The sequence below is a fragment of the Nuphar pumila genome, chromosome 16, assembly GCF_984573655.1.
Source record: "Nuphar pumila chromosome 16, dmNupPumi1.hap1.1, whole genome shotgun sequence".
In the NCBI taxonomy this organism is placed as follows: domain Eukaryota; kingdom Viridiplantae; phylum Streptophyta; class Magnoliopsida; order Nymphaeales; family Nymphaeaceae; genus Nuphar; species Nuphar pumila.
The window spans coordinates 1,911,440-1,935,447 of record NC_143264.1 but is presented as its reverse complement, the minus strand read 5'-3'; the positions used below and the strand labels follow the sequence as shown (position 1 = coordinate 1,935,447).

The 24,008-nt window shown below is 37.3% G+C and overlaps 1 protein-coding gene across 1 annotated transcript; it reads right to left on the bottom strand.

The window, feature by feature from the left end:
- Positions 1–1,145: 1,145 nt before the first annotated feature.
- LOC149812641 (uncharacterized) lies at positions 1,146–23,916 on the bottom strand. Its single transcript, XM_089992155.1, has 6 exons — positions 23,759–23,916; positions 23,428–23,493; positions 21,866–21,940; positions 20,514–20,643; positions 20,322–20,447; positions 1,146–1,289 (listed from the first exon to the last, which is right to left on the bottom strand). The coding sequence occupies exons 1-6, from the start codon at positions 23,914–23,916 to the stop codon at positions 1,146–1,148; spliced, it is 699 nt and encodes a 232-aa protein (XP_089848281.1).
- Positions 23,917–24,008: the final 92 nt, after the last annotated feature.

Sequence of the window (24,008 nt, the reverse complement as noted above, 5' to 3'; positions counted from 1 at the left end):
CCCTCCAACTCCCAGATCCCACACAGGGCCTACAAGTGGATGAATGCTTGCATCTTCTGAAAACAACTTCAGATAATCACAGTAGGCTCCTAATATCAAGAATAAAACGTCTCCAGCCAAGACACAAAAGCTGTGAATTACACAGATTGTATAACAATCATCTCTGGAACAATTCATTTACATACAGCTCCTCTGCATCTAATTAGGTCTGTGAAGAGGGAACTAATACCAGTTCCAATCCCTGATCTGATTTTATCAGTTACAGAAGTTGGGGATCAGCACAGCTCCACCTGGATTTGGATCAAACCAGTTGAATCAAATTGCCTCAGGAACTTCCATCTTAGATTTCAGTAAAGCAAGAAATAAAAGAACCACCTTCACTGCATAAGGCAAGGTCATCATAAAAAAGTACAATCTTGTTCGCATGTTACTTCTATTAACAGATCAGTGCATTGGGAGTTCCATATTTGAGCAAGGATGAACCTCTTGATAGGACAAGACCTGAACCAGTTTACTACCTTACTGGTCTGTTACAAGATATCAAATATGAGGAATCAAACAATGTGCAGCTTGCATCAAATAGTTTTGACAAACATGGTGAGCTGAATAGGTATACAACGGCAACCAGCTGTTCCTTGCTGAGAGGATTCTAAAATAACCAGAAGGAAAAAAAATGTAATAAAGAAATGTTTGCACACCAATGATGTGTAAGAGCACATACAATAAAAAAGCGCACAAGTGGCAATCAGAGAAACAGAGTGATCAAGTCCAAGCTTTTTCTGTCCAACTAATCATTTTTATTATTCTAGGGAGATCTGTTAGAGCTTCAGTAACATGATTTAAGAGACAGCTGCAGAAACATGATGGATGCCAAAAAAAGTTGGGCATCGATGTCACAGTACTGAACAGAAAAGGTTTACACAGCTCAACAACACTTACAAAACTTGGACAACTGTATGTCATGTAAGGTCATTGAAGATCCAAAACTTGGCTTCCAGTGGTCTGGCATGAAATCTTCCATGAGGACCGGAGAATCCAATAAAATGCCATCCAAAGATGGAATACGAATAACAGATGCACCTAGGAATACAATGCCTTTGCAGCTTCATTCTCCACAGATATGCTCCCTGTCCCTGGTCATTTTATCAGCTGATGATCATCTTGTTAAGAAATGGTGCTTGTTCTGGAAAGTATTCCATCAGTTCATCTTTTGTCACCCATACGTGATCCTCACACTTTTTGATATTAAACTTATTGGTTGCAATAACTTGTGATTTGAAAAAGAATCTCTGCAATAAAATAAAATAAAATAAAAGCATCAGAAACAACTTTAGGTAAATTTATATATATATATATATATATATATATATATATATATATATATATATATATTAGATTTTGAGACTCTATCCGGTGATTGTCTTTATGGAGCTAAAAATTCCTGACAATCACCTCCATTGAGAAAAAAGTTGGGAGATTTTGAGAGGGTAAAAAAAACTCCAACACCTTCGCACTTTGCCTTATATGGTCGCTGTTCTTCCCTAAGCTAAACAGGTCTATCAAGAAATCAATTTTCATTGTGAGGTAGAGGGTACTAGAGTATGCATCTATAGGAATTAGGAAACAGAACAACGTTTAAATACCCCAATTTCTGTAAGTGGCAGCATGACGCTGCTACCTTGAATTTTTAGGATTTCCAACCATTATGACTTGTCCGGCGAGGGAGCTCACTCATTCTCAAATTGATAAGCTCATGGCAACAAGAGCCGAAATAAAAATTGATCTTAAAACTAATCAAATCAGGACTAATAACCTACTTTAGTTGAGGTACTTTCATGCCAGAAAAGTCCCAAATTTTCCAAAAAGGAAACACTATCCTCAAGCTTTTGAAAGGTAAAATATCATGAAAAGGATTGGCTTCAATAAAGAAATGAGCAACTAGAGGCTTTTCTACCAATTGGAATCAGTCTCATCTTCAGAGAAAAAGGCAAAAGGTTAAATATCTTAAATGGCAAATGGAAAATAAGATAATAAGACGAAATTGCTCCAGCTTCAGTCTAATCAGTTACAAGTTGCACAAAGAGCATGAATGAGGATGACCAGTTTCAATAGTTCGGATCAAAACACTGCACCTCCCATCAGGGTGAGGCCGCCAAGACTAGCATACGAAGGTTTCTGGGTACCTGGCAACCTATGACCTATACAACTTATGCTGGTGACCAGGTTGCATGTATCAATGTTGAGAACACGAGATAGCATGCACACACACGAGTTCAAACAAGCAGGAACACACAGGTTTACATAGTTCAATCCTTTAGGATCTACGTTCACGCAGAAGAACTCTCTCTCTCTCTCCAACCAACCAAAGAGAATCGCCATATGTATTATATTAAGTGGGATAATTAGATACATTTCTTAAAGGAACATTTTGATAAGTCCCTCTACAATTAGAAACACTCTTAAGCTTCAACTCATCTTTCCCTTCTATTCTTTTGTTTACAATGGGAGGACTTTCTTCTAGTGTCCTCTTTGGAGAGAAATTAGTAGGGATGTCAATGGGTCAGGTTTGACCCGGACCCGACCTGTATCAAACCCTATAGAGTCAAGGTTTGGTGATAAATAAGAAGGTCCGATTAAAATCTGGGTCGGACCCGAAGGGGCCGATTAATATATGGAACCGGGTATGGTTTGTGAAATTTCATACCAAACCCAGGCTCGACCCGAGTTCTGACTAAGATCCGCAAGTTTTCAATGTAAAAAAAAATTATTATTTTATCGGTTATAGTCCGAGTCTGGTTCATGTAATCCTTATAGGGTCCGTGTATGGTTTCTCTTATGGTGGGTCCGATTGGACCCGGGTCCGGACCCAATACCATCATCTCAAAACAGGTTTGGGTCTGGTTCCACCTGGATCTGAACCAAACCCGACCCATTGACACCCCTAGAAATTAGTAACACTTTGAGGAGTTTAAAATATCTTGCTTCATGGTCACGACTCATTAACTTTCCTTCTATGTGCTAAGTTCTAACTTTGTTCATTGTTTGGAAACTTCTCATCTTGAGGCAATGAGGACCTAGAAGTCGGATCTAGAGCCAACATCTCCTTAGCACCTGAAGTAATTAAGCATAGTAACGGACAAAGGCTTCATAAGAATATCGACAATTTGATCCTTTGATGAGAGATATTGAAGAAATTTCTGAGCAATCTTTTCTCGCACAAAGTGCACATCAATTTCGATGTGCTTGCTCCTCCCATGAAAAGAAAAATTGGTAGCAAGGTAGCACTAACATTGTCACACCAAATCGTTGGTGGTGAATTACAATTGAACCCAAGTTCTCGTAAGAGATACAGAACCCACATAACTTTGACAGCTGCATTTGCCACTACTCTGTATTCGGCCTTTGTATTGGACCAAGACACCACGAGTACATTTGGTTGCTTGTGGGGTATTGTGCAAATGAGATTCACTTTCTAAATCTCATGAGGTCTCATGAGATTCGAGTTCTCACACAAATGATATTCACTTTCTAAAATGACTCTCATTTGCAAAGGCAAATGAGATTAACTTTCTCATGAGGGTACTTTTTACATTTGGTTGCTTTTGCAAAAAAAAGCAAATGAGATTCACTTTCTAAAGTGTATGAGGAAGTGAATCTCATGTGATCGAACCAAACCCACATGTTTCTTTGAGCTCCATGAAACCAAATTTGGTCCAATAAAAGTTGCATAACCTGAAGTAGAATTGCGGTGTCTCAGTCCAGTACATCAGAGTAGATAGAAATATACCTAGATTTTGATGGCCTTAGCAACATCCCATATTGAATTTTATGCTTCAAATAACGCAAAATACGCTTCATAGCAGCCCAGCACTTTGTGGAAAGACGATGCATGAACTGACAAACTCGATTAACTAGAACCACCAAATCAGGTCCAGTCACGATGACATATTGAAGAGCACCCACAATGCTCCTATAGAGGGTGGGGTTTTCAAATTTATTACAATTGGTCCTGGACAATTTAGGAAAAGTGGCCATGAGTGAAGAAATATGCTTCAACATATCGACAATATACTTTCTTTGGGATAAAAAAAGACCTTGAGAGAAATAGCATGCCTCAATGCCCAAAAAGTAGTGAAGTTGACCAAGGTCTTTTAAGGCAAACTGTTTGTCAATGGATTCTATAAGATCTTGAACTTTCCAAAATTCTTAGGAACTAATATATCATCTACATAAACAAGTATAAACACCTGCAAACCATCTTTACATAGCACAAAAAGAGACGGATCAGTTTTCGAACTAATAAACCCATGCTTAATCAAGGCACTACTCAATTCTTGGTACCCCCGTTTCAATCCATAAAAAGCTTTACTGAGCTTGCACACATAATTCAAGAACTTTGTGCTTTCAAAGCCAGATGGTTGAACCATATATACATCTTCTTTAAGGGTACCATTCAAAAAGGATTTATTAACATCCAACTGTCTCACAGGCCATCCTTCACTAAGAGCAAGAGATAAAACAGTATGAATGGTTCCTTACTTGACAACAAGGCTAAAGGTTTCAAAGAAATCTAAACTTTCTTCTTGATGAAAACCTTTGGCAACTAATCGGGCTTTGTAACGTTCAAGAGAACCATTATATTTTCTTTTTATTTTGTACACTCATTTACATCCCACAAGGTTTTGACTTGGACTAGGTGGAACAAGACTCCAAGTATGATATCTTATAATGGCAGCATATTCTTCGTTCATAGCACTTTACCATTTTGGATCTTCGGATGCTTGCCTAAAGGAGGTAGGCTCTTGATCCTTAGTAAGCTCAACAAGAAAGGGTACAAGAAAAGCATATTTGGAGGCAAAGAACACTCGAGGCTTGAGATTACCATTATGAGCTTGGGTGATCATGTGATGAGTTCTCTAAGGAATGGTTTGGACATGAGGAACAGGACCTAGGTCAACAACCAAGTTTATACCAGAGGACTCGGATGAGCTGGAGGAGTCAAATCTAGAATTGGTTTCACTACTAGGAGATGTAGGTTCAGGAAGAACAAGACCAGACACTTCCTCTTGAACAGGTTGGGATGGCTCACTAGTATTGGTGGACACTGGCAGAGGTAAAGGTACAACAGTTGGAGAAGAGATAGGTTTACCACCAACTTCAGCAGTCTCCTTCATGGGAAATTCTATGTCACACGGACTCTTCTAACAAGGCACCGCACTCGCACCCGCACCCAGGCGGTGCCTGGGTGCGACACTTGGACACAGCTTCCTTTGTGTTAGGTTAAGTCAACCACATTGAGGTTCATTTCTACCCAAAGTAGATTCAGTTAACCCTAATCAAGTCCAATTTTATCTATATTATATATATACATAAATGCATACAAAATTACAAATACACATAGTGTTAAGTTAAAACTGTTAAAAATTTTATATATATATATATCCCTCATCCCCGCACCCAAGTTTTTTTTAAGTGCCGCATCACCGCATCTGCATTTGCACCTGTACCCGCACCTATGTGACATAGGGGAAACTTAGTTTCATCAAAGGTAACATCTCTTGACACAACAGACTTCTTGTTTACAGGGTCAGAACAAATGTACCCATGATGACTATCATTGTATCCCAGAAACACATGTAACTTTGACCTAAAGTCAACTTTATGGATCCGATAGGGTCTAAGGTTTGGAAAACAAGCACAACCAAAGGTTCTTAGGAAGTTATAGTAAGGTTGTTTCCTGAAGAGTAGTTCAAGAGGACATTTGTTTTTCAGGTTTGGTGAGGAAAAACGATTTATAAGGTAGATTGCAGTAGAAAAGACATGTCCAAAACCGTTGAGGAACCCCGGAGTGAGCCATGAGTATCAAACCAGTGTCAATAATGTGCCTACATTTGAGCTTAGGTACACTGTTTTGCTCTTGTGTGTGAAGACAAGAGTAACAATGACCAATACCATACTCCTTCAAGTAGGGATCAAGAGCCTTGTATTCTCCTCCTCGTCTCTATGCAAATACTTAATTTTCTTTCCAATAAGATTTTCAACCAACACTTTAAACTTTCAAAATATACTTGAAACATCCGACTTATGATGATAAAAAACAGCCAAGAATATTTGAAAAAGGCATCAACAAAAACTATGTAATATTTTGAGCCATTAGCTCCCATCAATGGGGTCAGACCCCAGACATCAGAAAAGATGATCTCAAGAGGATTAAGCATACTATAAGAGGCACGAGAAAATGGCTGTTTATGTTGTTTTCCAACTTGGCAAGCAGAACACATGCAGTTAATCATCATAATAAGGTAATTGGAAATGTTGGATAATGTTTTGTACAACGTTCAAACTAGCACGACCAAATCTATAGTGCCAAGTAAAAAAATTAACTTTGTCACCAATAAAAGTTGTCTATTCACTATGACCAACACTAATAGAATAAAGACCATTCTTTGTTGTCCCTCGTAAAACTTCCTTTCTGGTCCTAATGTCCAACATGATGCAATGAGTAGGATGGAACTCAATGGCTACTTTGTTGTCTTTAGTGAATCTTTGCACATAAAGCAATCTTTTAGTCATAGCAAGAACATGTAAGATATCATTTAACACAAACTTAGAATTTCCTGAATGAAAAACAAAACTGCCAACAAGAGAAATTTTTTAACCTGAGCCATTACCAATCTTGACTATGTCAATGTAAAACCCACAAATTTTCAATATTTTACGAGAAATAACATTGAATTAAGGCTAAAAATATTATTTGAGATTAAAATGAGAATTAATTTATAATTCAAACATTTATTAGGATTCAGAATAAATTTTCAGTCTAGAATTTATTCTGAATCAGGGTTTTGATTTTTAATCAGGTTTGGATTTGAATTCGAATTTAATAAATATGTCTCAAATATTATAACTAGATTTGAGTTTGATTCAAATCTAAATTAAGACTTAATCAAATGTTATTTCAAATTTGAAAAATATAATAAACTGTATTTTTGTTAAAATTGAAACTACAATTTTAAATTTAGTTCAGAATAATACATGTGATTCTTCAGGGTATTTCTAATAAATAAATAATAAATTTTATGAGAAATTAGTATAAAAATATAAATTAGCCTAAGAGAAATTATAAGAAATATCGTATGAAAACTTAAAGTTGATTCGAGTTGATTTTTATGAAATTTGTATTCAAAATCGAATTTATGAAAAAAAAAATAATTGGTAAAATTCACCGAAATAAAGTTGAATACGATTTTAGACAAATTTAGGATAACTCGATATGTATGTAATGTAAATTCAATAAATTTGAATTTAGTTTCATGGGTTTGAAATCTAATCTATAAAAAATAAAAATAAAAAATAAAACACTCAAAACGATACTGGGTCCTGCCGACCCTGATAAAGATCGCTTTTGAAGTTCGTTTCTGAGAAAACATCAGTTTTAGAAAATAAATTAAACAGTCTAAATAATGATAATTTGCGTTGAGTATAGAGTATGGAGGACTTAGAAAAAAAATCTAAGTGTAAGAAACACCCTCGCACGCCCAAGGGTCTCATTGACCCTATTGAGTTTCAATTTTTCAGAAATTATTTCTGAAAAATTCGAATTAACTTCTTAAAGAATATTTAAAATAAATAATTTAAATATATAAAAATTCAAAATTTTATGGATGAAATCTATTTACATTTAAGCCTAATTCATAGTCATTTAATGTCATTTCATCTAATTTCACATTTGAAATTGTAAATAATTGAATTTTAATTTAATTAGGCATGAAATTAGAATTAATCATAAATAAAAAAATTTATATGGATTTGAACCTTAAATTAGGTAGTAAATTTAACTAATGATATTTAAATCAAACCCAATTAAGTTAGATATAATCCATAACATTTAGATCAATTTAGGGATAGATTAGATTAGATATAACTTAGGATATTTTGAATCATATATCATTGGATTGGACTCATAGGGTCAGACGCTCCAAAAAATGTCATTATTATTTCGACAGAAATTTTGACTTATAAGTGGCTTATCTATTAAATCAAAGTCGACCTTAACGTTCCTCATTTTAAGGGCATCAAAATCAACTATTTACATGCCCAAATTGATGTTGATTTGAGTATTTTATCATCGACTGAAGTTCATAACTAATTGTAGGTAAAAAATTAACGTTCTTCAACGTCAACTAAATTTTTTTACTGATCCGTGTGCGTATGATTAAATCTAAGACCACCACAATGATCTATGTTTCGAAGACTATCGAATAGACTATTTAAACGTCAAATTCTGATAAGTATTTGGGTCTGTAGGCCTCCCAAAAGGTTACCATGTCACTAGAGCCCAGTCAGAGTAAAAAGTCTCTACTTTTCTTCTATAGCTTAGTTAATTTTGAAATTGAATAAGATAAGACTTATAATTTATTTAGTTGTTTTATTAATAAAATATAATAATAGATATTAACCACTTAGATTGGAGATGGGAGTCTTGTCTAAGCCCATCTATAAATAGAGGCCTTCATAAGGAGGATTAACAATGTTAGTTCTCTCTCTCCTATTCTCATTAGAATTCTCTATCTTCTTCTTTATTTTCTTTCTTTCTTTCTTTTTGGAGCTTTTCCAGTAGCTATTGAAGCTCCTCTAAGGTTTGAAAACGGGAGACGAAGGTCGATCTACGTTTGAGAACCCGATTAAGCTAGGGAGTTCTATACTCTACACGTAAAACGAAATTTGTGGGTATGAATTTCTTCGCTTTTTTATACGTACAGACCCTAAATCATGTCTCCCACATGTGAGTTTGGGTTAGGACTGTCTATGCATGTCATAGAAAGGGGTTTTTGAAAGAAAACCCCTCTAAAAATCATTTTCTCTCAAAACTGATTCCTCAGAAAATAAAACCGTAAAAGCTATAAAATATGCATGTTACCCAGTTATTTTTCTATATATTTCGATTTGGATTAGTAGATTATGTTTATACTAATGTGCTATAAAAATTGAAACGATTTCTATGGTCGTTTTCATAGAAAAATACATGTTTTGTATTATTGGGTTTCTCAAAAAAAAATTGGTAATTACGTATTTTCGGCCTAATACCCGATCAATAAACCGCTTGTATTTCTCTCATCCAGAAGAGTTTTAACGAGTGGTTTGTTGCATTGGAAAGCTAACAAAATTTTTCATCTACTGTGAAATTTTGAGTTATGTTCATGGACTGAGCACGGAACTGTGACAGTTGGAACAGAAAAGTACATGTCTGCACCAAAACGTCCGTAACTTCCTCATACGAATGAATTTTTTCAAACGGTTTAAGCCATCGAAAAGCTGACAAAATTTTCTACAAACTGTGAAAAGTTCAGCTCTGACCACCGACTGAAAATTTTCTGCAGCTTCTGTAACAGTCATATAGAGTTAGACTTTTCACAAATTTGTGAAAAGGTTTTTTTTGTTATTTGTTAGATCTTATTTGTTCCAGCATGTTTAATAAGTTAATATTAGGTTTTATTGATAAAATATAGGTTTTATAAGTTCTGAAAATTTGTTATATAACTTATATGCATGAATACATGTTCTTGTATGTGAAAAAATTTGTTTTAAAAAAGGTTTTGGCAAAAACGTTTTTAGGGTTTTGATATTTTTTATAAAAAGAATTGATTTGAGCATGTAGGATGGATTATTTCATATTTAGCATGATTAAACATGTTATTACATAAAGAATCCATGTTTTCATGATTGTTTAGGGTTTATTGTAATTCTTGCATAGATGAAATCATATTTGAGTTATTTCTTGAAGATTTTGTGATTCTTAGATGATGTATGTTATTGTTTTTGCAAGATTAGCATGGATTTGATCAAATATGCATTACATGATGATGTAACAATGTTTAGAGTATCAAAAATCATTATTGTATGGATTTTTACCTTAAATCTTGTTTTTACTTGATGGATCTTGCATGAGTTTGAATCTTGGCTTTCCTGTTCTCATTTTTTATCCTGACCTGTTATAGAAATAAATCGATATCTTCATGAAAACGAAGCCAATAAATTAAAATAAAAATATTTGAGTGTTCTACACATCCAGGGCTTGAATTTAAAATCTTGTTTCACTTTGTTTAGACCAGTATTGAGGTCAAAACGTCAATTGCATCAAAGTACAGATTTTTTGTCCTGTCTACAGGACTCTTCCGACCCACGTTTTTTATGGTTGTAAAGACCCAACCAATACTGATCAAAATAAATTGGAAAAAATCTAGGTGAAAGCTAACATGTATAAGATGATCTTGTAAAAGGGTTTTATGAAAAGATTTCTCTATAGGCTTAGAGAAATTCTCCAAATCGAGATAAATTTTTGTAGATGACAGGATTTGTCTTGTATTTTTCCTGAACATGGTTTAGTCCCGGAATTTTTCTGCTTTTATTATAATAAATTTTTTTAGTTTTGTTTCTTAGACCGTTTTCCTGAGACATAGGAGCATTCACAATAAAATTGGGAAAGTGTAATTCAGTTTCTGTCATTTTTAGTGAGTTTTTCAAAAATGGGTTAACAGAGATCCGAGTTTGTACAATATAACATGTGTGGATGCTTAATTGTATTTGATGTTGTGCATGCAAAGTTATGAAAGTTTATCGTATTGTTTATATATATGTGCACATGTTTGCAAAGTAAGAAATACGAGCATGTTATCGAATGCAATATTCTAAATTCGTATCCATTGGTCCTGAAGTGCCTGAATCATCTTTCATGGATTCTGATATGGTGTTGCATGTAAGGCATTTAATGTAAATAAGTGAAACATGTAACACTAAAGTAAGGGCTTGCAAGGAGAGGGAAAGTAGTATAAATGGCGTCGTGGAAATATATCTTTGAGCACGGAAGGTTGCACTTCCCCAACCACAAAGATAGGAGAAACCCTTTGCAATAGACTGCAACGTAAGGAGAAGAAACTCATGAGTGGAAGTCTGATGCATCATGATGGTGGTGTTGGAAGCTTCTCTCGCACTTGTCGTCCCTCACCTGATACTGGTGAAAGGTACCCGGCCAGGCCAAAGCCACCTATGTATGAAAATATCGCATGTGCCACGGTCCTTATCCAGGTATATGCATGTATTTGTACCCACGGGGCTAAGAAGAGAAACCTAAGTATGTGTGCATTAGAAAGGCATGGCACGTATCATATAAGAAAGAAAAGATAATTAACGCATACGAAAGGCTTATGCATTGGTAAGCTATTGCATTTTTAATTGTTCATGCATTTTAAATTGTTTAAGTTGAATGAATGAAGAATGAATGTTAACTTTTGCAATTGTATGCTTACTTGAGATATTTGCAATACTTGTTGAACTTTGTCATAATTGATTTGTTAAATGCATAAAAATCTGAAGCAATTCTTACTTATAAATTCTAGATTACATGTTTAGTATAGCCCTACCGTACTGAGATAAGTTTTGTCTGACCCTATGAATTTTTAATGTTTTTCAGGAAGTGAACTCACGTGCGATGATGGGAGGTTGCGACGAGGACCGAGTCATACCTTTCCCAAACCTCCGAAGTTCTAGAATAAGAGCATTTTAATTGCTCAAAAAAACTGATATTTGATTTGATAATTAGACTTTTATTATTAATGTTGGACATATATGAACATTTATTTCATACATGAATGTCTAATTTCTAAGTTCAAATACACGTGTGAATGTGAATGTAAACAAGAAGTAGTGCGCTAAGTTTTAGTCCCATTTGATTATTCCGCTGTAATTTTATAAAAGCATTTTAAAAAAATCCACGATTTTCGGGATTTAAAAATTGAGGTGTTACAATCAATGCCCTGACAATCTAAATGAAGAGAAAGTTAATTCAAGTCGTGAGCGATATGATAGAAAATACCAGAGTTAGGATACCAAGCATCATCACCACTAACTACGTTGGGAGAAACATGATAGGCATGAGGAGATGTTGGATCCAGATTCGACTCATAGGTCCTCATTGCCTTAAGATGGGATGTTTCCAAATAATGAACAAAGTCAGCTCAAAAAAGAAAAGTTAATGAATCTTGGCCATGAAGCAAGACAATTCCAAACTCTTGAACATGTTACTAAGTTCTCTCCAAAGAGGACTCTAGAAGAGAGTCCTCCCATTGTAAACAAAAGAACAGAAAGAAAAGATAAGCTCAAGATTAGGAAGGTTTCAAATTGTAGGCTATGTAGTCAAAAGCCCCGACTAGGCACCGACTAGTCCGCCTAGTCGGTCAAGCGTAAGTAAAATGCCTAGGCTTTGTAATTCCTAGGTGGGTACCTTAAAAGGTACCAATTTTGCCGACCAGGCACCGACTAAGGCGCCTAGTCGGTGACTAAGATACCTCCGCCTAGGCATGAGGTTAGTTTAGCATTTATTATTCTTATATATATTGCTATTTTTTGTATATATATAATTATATATATGTGTATGTATTTGTGTGATTTGTTCTGTGAAAACATGCTTAGTTATTATTATATATATATATATGTGTGTGTGTGTGTGAGAGAGAGAGAGAGAGAGAGTGTGCGCGACTTTGATTTTGGGATTTCTTCTAGGAAACATTAAAAGCATGCACAATTAATTTTAATTGATTATGTTTTTTATATATGTGTGTGTTTGTTTCTGATGAATTTTTCTACAAAATCCTGAAAGCATGTTTAGTACTATGAATTATGTAATATGTTATTTATATATGTATGTGTTATTGTGCTTGAGTGAAATGTTGAAAGCATATTTTATTGATTATATTGAATATGTTATGAATAATTAAATATATATATATATACATATATTTGTGTGTGTGCAGAATTATATATATATATATATGTTGTTAAAAAGGAAAAAGAGAATATCTGTTTAGTTTGGGTAGTAGTACATAATTAATGGGAAATAGATGGAGTACTTTTGTAATTTTTTTATTAACTAATTCCTTTAAGAAGGGATTAGGGCTTAACGCTTAATAAGAATTATGATCTCTCTCTCTCTCTCTCTCTCTCTCTCTCTCTCTCTCTCTCTCTCTGCCAGGAACACAGCTGACGCCAACATGGTATCAGAGCCACCCATCCTGGGTGACTAGCATCGACGTCGACGACATTGCTGCAGCCTCCACATCGTCGCCGCTCAAAGACGTCTCTGCAGCAGCCTTCGCAGTCGCCTCTGTCTGCAGGTGTCAACGTTGCTGCGGCAGTCGACTGCCGTTGCGTGACGCTGACGAAGCTGCGGGTGTTGCGTCTATGACACGGGGCATTGCTTCTAAGGTCGTTTCTGCCACTGTTATCGATGGGGTCGTTGTTGCGTCTGTTGTGACTGAACCTTCGCGTGGAAGACAGATTTGAGTTTCAGATATGTGTCGAGATCACTATCAAGGCCTGAATGCAACAGGTCTACAGGTGATGCATCCAGGTCTGTATATGGCTGAAGTTGTAATTGTTGGAGAAGGTCTGCAGCCTCCAGCATGATGCAGTCGTGAAGCTCGTGGAGTGTGGATCGTGGAGAAGACCAGATCAAGTGGGGATCTGGTGCAGAAAAGTCGTGGAATCTGTGTTGTGTGTCAGACGCTGATCTGGAATCAGATCTAACATCAGATCTGGTGGTGGAACTATCGTGGTGGGGGCCTGGCAAATATCAGATCCGACGAGTCTCGAAAGTGATCTAATGTTTTTTTTGTCGCAAATTAGATCTGGTCTGATCAGATCTAGGTCAGGTCTGGTGGTTGTTTAAGAACTAAGTCAAGAGTCAAGATGTCTAAAGATGGGGATCAAAAAGGGGAGCTGAGTGGTGAATATAAAGCCTTTGTGAATCCCTTCTCGTATGGGTCCTCAGTCAAGCTAGATAACTCGAACTATGCGAGGTGGTCCCGGACTTTTATGATGTCCGTTTCTGGTCATCGAAAAAAACATATTTTTTTAGAACCAGAACCACCCGATAAATCTGGGAAATACAGTACATGGGATGAAGATAACAACATCGTTATGTCGTGGATGATGAACAGTGTATTGCCTCATATCGCTGATGGTCTTCTTTACTACACCATTGCTAAAGAGATGTGGGACAACCTTCGAGATACGTACTCTCACGAGACTAATGTAAGCCACATCTTACAAGTCGAGCAGGAGATTTATCAACTACAACAAGGAGATCAGACACTGGCCCAATATTACGCTTCTGTCAAATATGCATTTGAAAGACTGAATGCACACAGGCCCCTATGTTGTACCACGCAGAAGTCCCATCAGGAGCAAACCATGGTTGCAAGATTTCTGACAGGACTATCATCTGAATTTGCAGTTGCCAAGGTTCAGATGTTGACAGGATCGGATGTCCCAACTCTTGTTGAAGCCTACAACCGCCTGAGTAGATTGGCTATCACTCTTCCGCAAACTCATTCTGATTCACAAACATCGACGCATGTAGTCACCCTTGGTCGGGGAAGAGGAAATTTCCTAAATTCGCGTAGCAGAGGTCGAGGCAGAGGTACAGGAGGTTGAGGTAGATTTCAGTGTACCTATTGTGGCAAATTGGGACATTTGGAGAACAGGTGTTGGCATAAAAATGGTAGACCCCCTTCTTCTTCCCAGACACAAAATGTGTCCAGGGCTCAAATTGCGAAGCTTGACATGGAGATTCCGACTGGCTCCTCCAATGACTCGGTCACTCTTAGTCGTGCAGATTATGAAGAATTGATGTCTCACCGTCCTAGTTCGAACACAGTTACTCTCATTGTTGATGTTGCCTACTCAGTAGGTAAAGGATTGAATCACCAAGGTAGTAGATGGATTATTGATTCAGGTGCCTCTAGACACCTATATGGGTCCTCGTAAAAATTTTCTAAGATAGACCCCATGTGTGATCATCACAAGGTTGTCCTTGCCGATGGGAGTTCATCTCCCATTGTGGGACAAGGAAATGTTTCAATCTCTCCGTCACTTCAACTGACAGATGTGCTTCATGCTCCTTCTTTTCCTCAAAATTTATTGTCAGTTAGTCGTATTGCAAAAGAGCACAATTGTAGAGTGATTTTTTATCCTTTGTGTTGTATGTTCCAGGATTTGCTGACGGAGAAAAGGATTGATGGAGGCTATGAAGAAGGAGGTGTCTACTATCTTCATCAACCACTGGGAGTCGCGCATACCGTGTCTGAGTCGTCCACCAGTTCTTATCAATGGCACATTCGTCTTGGTCATGTGTCGCTGCCAAAACTTCGTAGAATTCTTCCATAAATTTCGCCTTCTGCCTCGTTCCAGTGTGAATCCTGTCAGTTAAGTAAACACCACAGGAGTTCGTTTCCTTTAAGTCAGAATTCATCTAGTCAAAGATTATTTGAGTTTCTTCACGTGGATGTGTGGGGACCTAGTAGAGTTCCCAGTAGGTCCCAGTGTCGTTATTATTTAGTCATTGTCGATGATTTTTCCAGATTATCATGGGTATTTTTAATAAAAGACAGATCGAAAGTTCCTTCTATTCTTATGTCTCTCATTATTGAAATAAACACTCAGTTTGATTCTCTTGTCAAGATCATCCGCACTGACAATGCTCTCGAGTTTAAAACCAATGAGTTACTACTGTTTTATAAGAATCGTGGCATTCGACCTCAAGCGACTTGTGCTCATACCTCCCAACAAAATGGGGTAGCTGAAAGGAAGCATAGAGTATAGACACCTTCTAGATGTTGCTCGCAGTCTTATGTTACAATCATGTATGCCTCCTTCATATTTGAGAGATGTCATTCTTACAGCTTGCTACCTTATCAATCGCATGTCGTCATCCCCATTGGGAGAACAAATTCCTGTGAAAATCCTATATCCCAATACACCTCTTTTCTCGATCTCTCTCAAGGTGTTTGGATGTGTTTGTTTTGTTCATAAACTAGGGCCTTATCGAGACAAACTATTGGCTCAATCCATAAAGTGTATTTTTGTGGGTTATCCAAAAAATCAAAAAAGGTATCGATGTTATGATCCCGTCGCTCGTAGAGAGTATGTCAGTGCAGATGTATCTTTCTTTGAGTCCATTCCTTTTTTTTCAAGTACTGCCACCAGATTACTATGTAATCAGGGTGATGCTATGCCATTACCTATACCCCCTCTTCCTTTGGAGTCAATTCATGCAAGCTTTCCTACCTCTCACACTCATTCACGGTATCATGACCCCCCTCTGGTATATGCTCGTAGATCTCATCTGGAATCAGAACCTACACTACCTTCTTCCTCAAAAGTGAGTCCTTCAGCCACGACTGAAGCTTCTATTGTGGATGATAATTTGCCAATTGCTATCAGGAAAGGTAAAAGGCAATGCACTTTGCATCCCATTTCTAAGTTTGTTACAGATGCGAGACTTAGGAATCACATGAAGAAGTTCATCATAGCTCTATCTGTTGAATTTCTACCACTGAATCACAATCAGGCAATCTTAGACTCCAAGTGGAAGGTTGCTATGCAAGATGAGATGGATGCCTTAGTTTCACGGAATACTTGGGAATCGGTTACTCCTCCTGTTGACGCAGATATTGTTGGGTGTAAGTGGGTCTACACCATTAAGTACAATTCGGATGGCACAATTGAACGATACAAAGCCAGATTGGTGGCAAAAGGGTACACACAGACGTATGGGGTAGACTTCTTTGAAACCTTTTCTCCTGTGGCACGCCTTGGCACTATTCGGCTGGTCATATCAGTGGTTGTCCATAATGGATGGAGCCTATGCCAGTTGGATGTGAAGAATGTCTTTTGTATGGTGATTTGTCTGAGACTGTGTATATGCAACAACCTCCGGGTTTTGAGGTTCAAGGGGAGTGTTACCAGGTGTGCAAGTTAAAGAAAGCGATATATGGTCTAAAGCAAAGTCCACGTGTATGGTTTCAGAAGCTGTTTGAGAGTGTGTCTGCATTTGGTTTTAACAGGTCGGCATCAGATCACTCATTATTTGTTAAAAAAACTCCCACGAGGGTTGTGGTTGTGGTTGTGGTTGTGGTTATGGTTGTATACGTGGATGATATTATACTCACAGGAAGCAATAACAAGGATATCTTAGATACCAAAGCTCATCTACAGAAGCACTTTGTTACTAAAGATCTTGGTCCTCTTAGATACTTCTTGGGTATAGAGGTGGCTCGAAACCGTGAAGGGTTAGTCCTATCATAAAGGAAGTATGTACTTGATTTGTTACGGGAAACAGGAATGTTAGGAGCCAAACCTGCCAACATTTCAATGGATCCTAAACTTCACAAGTTTGAAGAAGCAAAACCCGTTGACAGTAGAAGTTTCAGGTCTCTGGTTGGTAAAATCTTGTATGTTACAGTGACAAAACCAGATATTTCCCTAGCCGTGAGTAAGATCAGCCAGTTCATGGATAAACCAACCCAAGTGCATTGGCAGGCTGCAATGATGATTCTCAGGTACTTGAAGTCTTCTCCAAGTAAAGGACTACTATACAAATCAAGTTCTTCTCTTGATATTGTTGCCTATTCAGATGCTGACTATGCAGGAGACATTAGTGATAGAAAGTCCACTACGGGGTTTTGTGTGTTTATAGGCAAAAACTTAATAAGCTGGAGAAGCAAAAAACAGACCGTAGTAGCTCGATCGAGTGTTGAGTCCGAATATAGAGCCATGGCTCAAACTGCAGCCAAAATGATATGGGTTAGATCAGTTCTCAGAGATCTACATGTACAAACCTCAACACCAATGGTGATGAGATGTGATAACAGAGCAGCCACCTATATTGCAAATAATCCAGTATTTCACAAGAGAATGAAACACATTGAAGTTGATTGTCACTACATAAGAGATCTAGTACAGACAGGACAAATCTCTACATGTCATGTTGCTTCAGAGGATCAAGTTGTTGATGTGTTTACTAAACCTCTTGCTAATGTGGGCTTCCTTAGATGTTGTGACAAGCTGAGCATGATAGATAGATATGCTCCAGCTTGAGGGGGAGTGTTAAAAAAGAAAAAGAGAATATCTGTTTAGTTTGGGTAGTAGTACATAATTAATGGGAAATAGATGGAGTACTTTTGTAAGTTTTTTATTAACTAATTCCTTTAAGAAGGGATTAGGGCTTAATGCTTAATAAGAATTACGATTACTCTCTCTCTCTCTCTCTCTCTCTCTCTCTCTCTCTCTCTCTCTCTCTGCCGACGCCAACATATATATATATATATATTCTAGTCATGTATATTAATATATTTTGTGAAAATATGTATAATTTTGTATTTGTGTAATGAAAACATCTTATTAGTAAAAGAACTAAACATATTTTATGTATATTTTGTATACTTTTTTATATTTTAATTGAGGTACCGACTAGTCCCGCCTAGTCCTCAACTAGTCTTTTTAGGGGTCTACCGACTAAGCGCTGCGCCGCTTAGCGCTTTTGACTACATAGATTGTACGACTTGTCAAAATGTTCCTTTAAGAAATGTATTAATCATCCCATTTAATATAATACATATGGTTGACTCTCTTTGGTTGGTTATAGAGAGAGTGTGTCTTGGCCTTCTTGGTGGATATAGATCCTAAAGGATCGAATCACGTAAACCTTTGTGTGTTCTTGCTCGTTTGAACTCGTTTGTGTGTGTGTGTGTGTCTAGGTAACCGCAACACGCCAAAACAAGCGGAGTACCTGTGTTGACAGGCGTTGATACGAGGGTGGGTACCGCGCCTGGGTCGGGTTGGGTCAAACTAGGACCCAACCTGGACCCCAACTCTCTCTCTCTCTCTCTCTCTTTTCATTTTTTTATTTTTTTTTTATGTCGGTGAAAGGCAATGGAGAAAGAAGAAAAAGGAGGAGGAGAAAGAAGAAAAAGGAAGAGGAGAAGAAGAAGAAGAAAAAGAAGTAAGAGGAGAAGGTAGAAGAAGACAAAAGAAATAGAGAGAGAGAGAGAGAGAGCATACCCGAAACCACCTTCTTCTTCCAATCTGCCAGAGAGAGAGAGAGACGGTGGGGTTGGGTCTTCACTTGGCCCCTCCGTCGTCTTCGTCTTCTCGGCCTCCTTCGTGGATATATATATATATATATATATATATATATATATATATATATATATATATATATATATATATATATATATATAGAGAGAGAGAGAGAGAGACTGTGGGAAAGGCCCTAAACCTTAATATAAAAAAGGCTGGGTTCATAGATCTACATAAGATCCAGAGCCAAATCATTTTATATTTATATTGAGAGAGAGACTGTGGGAAAGGACCCTTTTATATTGAACCTTAATATAAAAGGAGCTGGGTCCATGGATTTACATATGATCCAGACTCAGTTCCTTTTATATTAAGGTTCAAACATTCAAGGACCTTCAAAACATTGAATATATATAGTTGACCCAAACTCTCTCTCTCTCTCTCTCTCTCTCTCTCTCTCTCTCTCTCTCTCTCTCTCTCTCTCTCTCTCTCTCTCTCTATATATATATATATATATATATATATATATATATATATATATATATATATATAGCCGTGTTGTACCCCTTCTTACCCATACCTGTACCCACACCCGCACCCAGGTGACAGGTGTGTGTGCATGCTACATCGTGTCCGCAATACTGATATGGTATCAGAACCAGCTTCCTTATAGCAGGATCACCTTCCTTGTTCATCCCTCATGGCGTCATCAAGCAGTCTTAGCAGCGAAAATAGCCCAGCTTCTTTTTTGGTATTGCCGGCCCCGAATTATTTTCAATATTTTCTCAGCACTAAACTTACTGCTGATAACTATGCTTTGTGGACATCACAATTTAAGCCTCTATTGATCTCGTATGATTTAGACAGGAACATTGATGGGTCTAAACCCAAACCCAATCAGTTTATTGTGAAAGATGGCAAAAATATTGTTAATCTTGAATATGTTTCATGGCGTAGACATGACCACCTCCTGTTAACTTGGATCATATCCTCCTTCACCAAACCCATTCACACACAAGTTGTGGGTCTTGAGACATCCATTGAGATATGGAAATCTCTTAAAGATGCCTATGCTGCACACTCTCGTGCAAGGGTGATGCAGCTCAAAGAGCAATTACAAAACATGGTTTAGAAATCTGGAGACTGGGACCAGGTTACAATGAATAGCAGTACTCCCTACCAAAACAATGCAAGTCTTATCTAAGATTGGACCTTGGCTGACATGAATTCAGGTAAATGGAACTCAAGGTGACATTAAGAGGTCTTGAAAGTTGGAACGGTGAGCACAATGCAGAAGAGGAACCATGACTACTCAAAAATGAGCAGGAACCTTGGGATAAACAATGCAACAAAAGCCATGATGTCTTCAGTAATGAGACTATAAAACAAATAATGGAAACAATTACCTTAAAAGCCGGAAACCCAGGTTCAGCTTCTGTTGGTTCTATACTCATATGTGCAAAAGGAGCATTGCCAACAAAGTATGTATGTGAAAGATCTCCAAGTACAGATTTTAATGCAGATTCTGCACACTGTAAAGAAATTGATCAGGAGATAAATTTCTTCAAGCAAAAGAAAAGGCACCAAGAATTGACTACCTTGCGTAATGTTTCCTCATTTTCATAGACCTTTTCTGGAAAATGCCAGACTGATTTGTTAGGTGAAGTTCCATATGCATTGCCATATAAGAGGAGATACAACCTTCTGTCAAGTGCCCTCTGTAATGACCTGCAAATACGGCAAAAAGGTATTTCTTATTCTGTCATCACCAATTTCCAGTAAACATGATCTTAAACAGAGTTCTGTGGAGAGTTTACATAAAACTTAACATAACCCTGGCATATGGGGACATGCAAATACCCATGTCACAGGGACAAGTGTTTTTGCATGCATCCAGATGGCAAGGCATGAAATGTCAACATGACCTGACATGAGCCATATACACTCAATGTGTTTTTTTGGCTTTCAATTGCTAGAATTTGTGTTTTTTTTATTTTTAATTGTTTCTGTAATGATCTTTCAGTCTCAACATAAAATTTACACGTGCTAGAAAATTTTGAATCTTAACTAGTGATATATTGTGTCCAGTTGAGTGTCTGTATCTGTGTGACAAAGGATTTAACAGTTCACGGATTTCAAGAAGGTGATTAATTACGTGCACATACATCACATCTATAGGGAAGGTAACATTGTGCTAGACGGTTTATTGCATGAGTTGGGTGTCCAACCCTACATTAAGACAATAAGTAGTACCAAGCATTACAAGTTATCTAGACCTATGAACACTACTGTTTGTAACTCTTCGATTTATTTATTTTTTTAAAGTATACAAATATCCTACAAACCCAAATAAAAAAACAAATTTCCTTTTCTTTTTGGAAAAAAAAAGAAATATTTACCAAGGTAAGTCAGTAAAATACATCATTTGACCAGGAGCTGCCAATAGAGAAGAAAATTATATAGTTAATCAGGGGTCTCCTCAGCATATAGCTACATAGTACCCAACGAGGTAAACATACTTATCCATATTAGCAAAACCAGAAAATGATAATTGAAGCAGGCACTATGTGATTACACGTGAACCCATGTGTCCCATTGGACAGCTTTTCTTGTATTTCTGTTCTATAATTTCATTTTTTTAACACATGCATGCATTCGTAATGCTCAGATAAATACGACGTCACATATTTAGGCCTCAGACAGGATAGTTCTTACATGGCTTCAAAAAGGACTTCAGCAGTTAGTAAGGGCAAAGTAAGACAACAGCATAATTTCACTAGTTTGAACTTCAAAACAGTGTGGAGTATGAATATTTTACATTGCAGATGCATTTGAACACTTCAGGCGTTATGTAGTTGAAAGAGGAAGACACTGGTAGCTCAGGCCTCTACTTTTAGTAGAAAAACTTTCTTAAGTGCACTTACATAAAAAAAAATCATATTTCTCTTACTTTTGATCATTGGTTTTGTCAGCTTCAGTTATTCGTGGAGCTGGTACATAATCTATTTGATAGTCACCCTTCCCCCTGATGAAAAAGCAATAGAACATGATCAATTAGCAAAGTTTGATGTGTGAAACACATTTACAGCCTAATTGTACAACCAATAATGACCAATACCTCAACTAGCATGTGAGCATGTGTGTTTATGAACAAGAAACCACTGAATTTTGATGGCAAGAAAAGATAACTTGTGATGGAAATGGAATTCTTTGCATTCACAAACAATGGCAAGCATATTATTCTTGTCTAGATCTTAGAAGAAACAATAAAGTCCATGTATCTGAACACCTACCAATTTTCAAATTAACTCTACTATAGGTAATGTCTTGATTTCATATGCCCGAGTGAACAAAACTAAATTAAATATTTCCGTAATTGCATGAGTAAAGACCATTTTTATTATTTTTTCCATTGAGGACCAATCTGTATAAAATGCAATCACTAAATTCTTGGAATATGCCTGACCTGACAACCATAATTTTCCAGTAATACCACTATCAGCAGTCTTCTATACAATGACAATTAAACAGTCTGGACATAAAATCAATTAGCAATAAAGTGATATTACCAATGACTTACATAGGAACTGCATGAGAATATAGAAAGCAAACAAAGAGGCAAAAGAATCCCACAATCTTTCTCATAATATAGACGCGAGAAATTTTCCTGATGTTTGAAAACATATAGAAATAGAACCAGAGATAGAATGGGCGCATTGAAAGGAAACGTTATAGGCATGTCATGCTAGCAAACTCTCATCCACACAGTCTATTCAAGCAGAAAAAAACACCCACGATGATAATTTTCTTGACCGCCATAATGATATTAGAATATTTTTTAAGCAGCAACATAGTAGGGAAAAAACCGACTCATTACAGCCATCAGGAAGGCACAGGGGATCCGGTCCATCTGGTAGGGGTTGCTTGTGAATGTCACCAAGTTGACCGGACATCGCAAGTTAGAAACCCATGGGTGGCGTCCCTTGCCACAAGGTCGAAGCTGGGAGCACTCCCCGGATCTCAAGGGTTTTACCAGCCAATGTGCGGTCGGTGATGGGGGGTGGGGTGAAGGCACAGGAATGCAAAAGTAATTGATCAACCTGCCTAAACAACAAAGCTTGCTCCCATATCTTATGCCATTATTTTGTTAGTCAAGTTTATATCGATGCTTTACAACAATTCAATCCTCAAACTAACTAATTAATCTGAGTTCTACCAATCCGAACGTGCTTCCCAGATGTTGAATCAATCGACATTCTTTCAGAAAAAATTGGGCATTTAGAAGTACCACCCTTCAAAAAAAATCTTAAAACCGCAATAACATCAGGACCAACCAAGCATTGCCACAACACTTTCCAATCAAACAAACATTTGATCCAATGAGATCAAGAGAAAACTTTCTCAAACACGATCCGACTACAAAAGGAGAACTACTCTCTGTTACACCCAATTACGAATCAAAGCAATCGAAATGAGAAAAACACAAGTTGCGGATTGGAATTATGAGCTCACCTCGCATCCGATTTCCCTAATACCTCATCGGGATATTGCCGCCGGTATTGCTGCCGCCACCGAAATCTAAAACACAATCCCAACAACAAATCATTCTATAAATCGAGAAAACCCCGCAAACACGTCTCGCCAAGAAAAATGCTGAATTTCATCGAGGAAAAAGATTATTGCATTCAAAAACCCCAGAACTTTCATACCACGAAAATCATTCCGAAAGGTTCATCAAGACTACACTAAAAGAATTCGAGAAAAACTCAGATAATTAAGAAGAAGAAGAAAATGCGATCGCAGAGAAATATAGTTGGGGGGAAAGAAACGAGAGGAGACTGACGAAAATTCCTGGAAGGCGTAGACGGCGGGGTGGATCTTGGGGATGACGACGGGCAATCTCTCGAAGAGGACGGCGGCGACGATCTTCTCGGAAGCCGACGTACAAAACCCTAACCCTCTCGACCTCAGAAGACGGAGCCCCGAGATCGACCTATGCATCTCTCTCTCTCTCTCTCTCTCTCTCTCTGTGGAGAAGCTCGCTGTGAAATCTGTAAACCCTGCATAAACCTTCGCGTTTCTATACGAACCGG

Excerpts from the sequence above, each read along its gene's own strand:
- LOC149812641 (XM_089992155.1), bottom strand. The coding sequence starts at position 23,916 with ATGCATAGGTCGATCTCGGGGCTCCGTCTTCTGAGGTCGAGAGGGTTA. Across the intron at positions 20,644-21,865 it reads GACAAAACCAATGATCAAAA|GTCATTACAGAGGGCACTTG; the intron begins GTAAGAGAAATA and ends CCGTATTTGCAG. Across the intron at positions 20,448-20,513 it reads ATGAGGAAACATTACGCAAG|TGTGCAGAATCTGCATTAAA; the intron begins GTAGTCAATTCT and ends ATTTCTTTACAG.